Source organism: Odontomachus brunneus, unplaced genomic scaffold (assembly GCF_010583005.1).
Source record: "Odontomachus brunneus isolate Ranch 3 - 2012 unplaced genomic scaffold, Obru_v1 Obru_scaffold_286, whole genome shotgun sequence".
Taxonomy (NCBI): domain Eukaryota; kingdom Metazoa; phylum Arthropoda; class Insecta; order Hymenoptera; family Formicidae; genus Odontomachus; species Odontomachus brunneus.
The window spans coordinates 266,376-268,460 of record NW_022639736.1 but is presented as its reverse complement, the minus strand read 5'-3'; the positions used below and the strand labels follow the sequence as shown (position 1 = coordinate 268,460).

The 2,085-nt window shown below is 36.1% G+C and overlaps 1 protein-coding gene across 1 annotated transcript in view; it reads left to right on the top strand.

Moving 5' to 3' along the window:
* Positions 1-917: 917 nt before the first annotated feature.
* The window catches only part of LOC116853199 (transcription initiation factor TFIID subunit 9), a 2,001-nt gene continuing 833 nt past the window's right edge, over positions 918-2,085 (top strand). The window contains exons 1-2 of the mRNA XM_032834138.1: positions 918-1,245; positions 1,322-1,771. Of these exons, the coding sequence (XP_032690029.1) occupies positions 1,107-1,245; positions 1,322-1,771 (589 nt within the window). The 5' untranslated portion in view covers positions 918-1,106. The remainder of the gene's footprint in view (positions 1,246-1,321; positions 1,772-2,085) is intronic.

Sequence of the window (2,085 nt, the reverse complement as noted above, 5' to 3'; positions counted from 1 at the left end):
AGTTTGATGTAAAATTTTCCGCTCTTTCGAAATCCGCAGTCAAAAATAGGGTGTCCCATTAGAAAAAACCATCGTGACCTTGAAGTAACCTTCAAAATTGACCTCAAGGTCAAAACCAATGGTACAATTGAATGACCCCCTCTGTCCTGGTCAACTTTTATCTAAACCATTTTTTTGTAGATACCGTAATTTGGAAAATATTCGGATCCATAGACTAAAATGACTCACCCTGTATATAAACAACGGTATATTGTTTATTGTATATTGTTAGTATAATACTTATCAACAAAACGTATTGTATTGATTGAATGCGTTGCCATTGATATATGCATTGGCCGCGTTCAGTAGAACAAGTGATCAGTAAGCGCTCAGTGAGCTCTTGCATCTGATTGGAGTATAGTTGGAGATCTAAAAGAATATGCCAAATCATATACAAGAGCTCCCTGAGCGCTTACTGATCACTTGTTCTACTGAACGCGGCCATTGTCGATATTAAAATTATCTAATAGAAAGTTACTATTTAGTACGCGTATCAAGTGCACGATGTAAACCAAGCCAATGAACACTATATCAACTCTATTCCTAAATTGAAGTCGTAAATAAAAAAAAAGATTCTTTATTCTTAAGCAATATTGCTCAATGACTATTTTTATCCATATAGCTGATATTTCATGTGTCATATAAGTTTGTCAGGATGTGTTCGGATTTTCCATCCGGGTGCGCTATAATACTAGAAATACAATAGCATGTGTCATATATTCTGTAGTACTTTCCCACTGAGGTGGAGAAACGGAACGCAGCCTCGGATTGGTTGCTAGATAGAGATTTTCTAGAGTGCATAGAGAAATTGTTAGGGATCTTGGAAACTCTCTATTGGACAGCCAATTGGTACAATATTGGTTGTATGACACATGAAATATTAGTCTATGGCGATATCGGCGACACCGCTCAGAACAGTAAGAACAGTAGTCAAAGAGAAAGATATTGTAAACATAAGGACGCTGTGTTTATATTTTCTACAATAAAAACTTCCAACACAATTTTTAACCTGGAGTCAAATATTGAAAAAGAAGAAAAAGACTTTCAGTACAGAATTATTTCTCAGTATGGCAGAGAAGACGAAAAGTATGAGTCACGTAAAACATATCCCTAAGGACGCCCAAGTCATCATGTCAATCATGAAGGATATGGGAATAACGGATTACGAGCCCAAAGTCATTAATCAGTTATTAGAGTTCACCTATCGTAAGTCTTATTATTTCTCCTTCTCTTTTTTTCTTCAATCTATTACCTGCTTTATGTAGAGCTTAAAATCTTGCAGGATATGTCACATGTATATTGGATGACAGTAGAGTATATGCCAATCATGCAAAGAAGAAGTTTATTGATCTGGATGATGTCAGACTGGCGGTGAAAATGCAGCTGGAACGAACGTTCACGAATCCACCACCGAGGGATGTGCTGCTGGAGGTTGCACGTGCCAAGAACAGTATCCCGCTACCTTTTATAAAGGCCAGTCATGGCCTTCGACTTCCACCTGATAGGTACTGCTTGAACTCAACGAATTATAGACTGAAGAATGCCACAAAGAAGATCATGCAGAAATCTGCGCATCCTCTGACAGGAAATAATCCATCTGGTGGACAAGGAAGAGTAAAAGTAGAAGGAAATAAGTCTAGTCTATCAATTGTTAAAAGGCCTGGTACTCTTGCTACTGTTGCCAGAACACAGAGCATTTCCATACCAAAGCCAGTATTGAAATTCTCCACAGGTAATTAACTGCTAGTTTAGTAATTTAACTGTTCACTCGTAATGTAATCTATCTGTTTTTCTCTTTGAATCCTCTAGTCCCTTTTCGCTTACTGCATTCCCATTCCTCCATACCATTTCGTGTATCCTTCAGACCTTCATCAGGTAAGATTCTAGTGCAAAATAAAATTTAATCATGAAATATATTTCACAGTTGTGTTTGTGTAACAGATTGAAATTTAATATAAATTATTCAGCTAAGAAAGAAGTGCAATTGTACATAAGTTTAAGATCAAATTTAATTTCTTATAAAAAAAAAATATATATATATATATA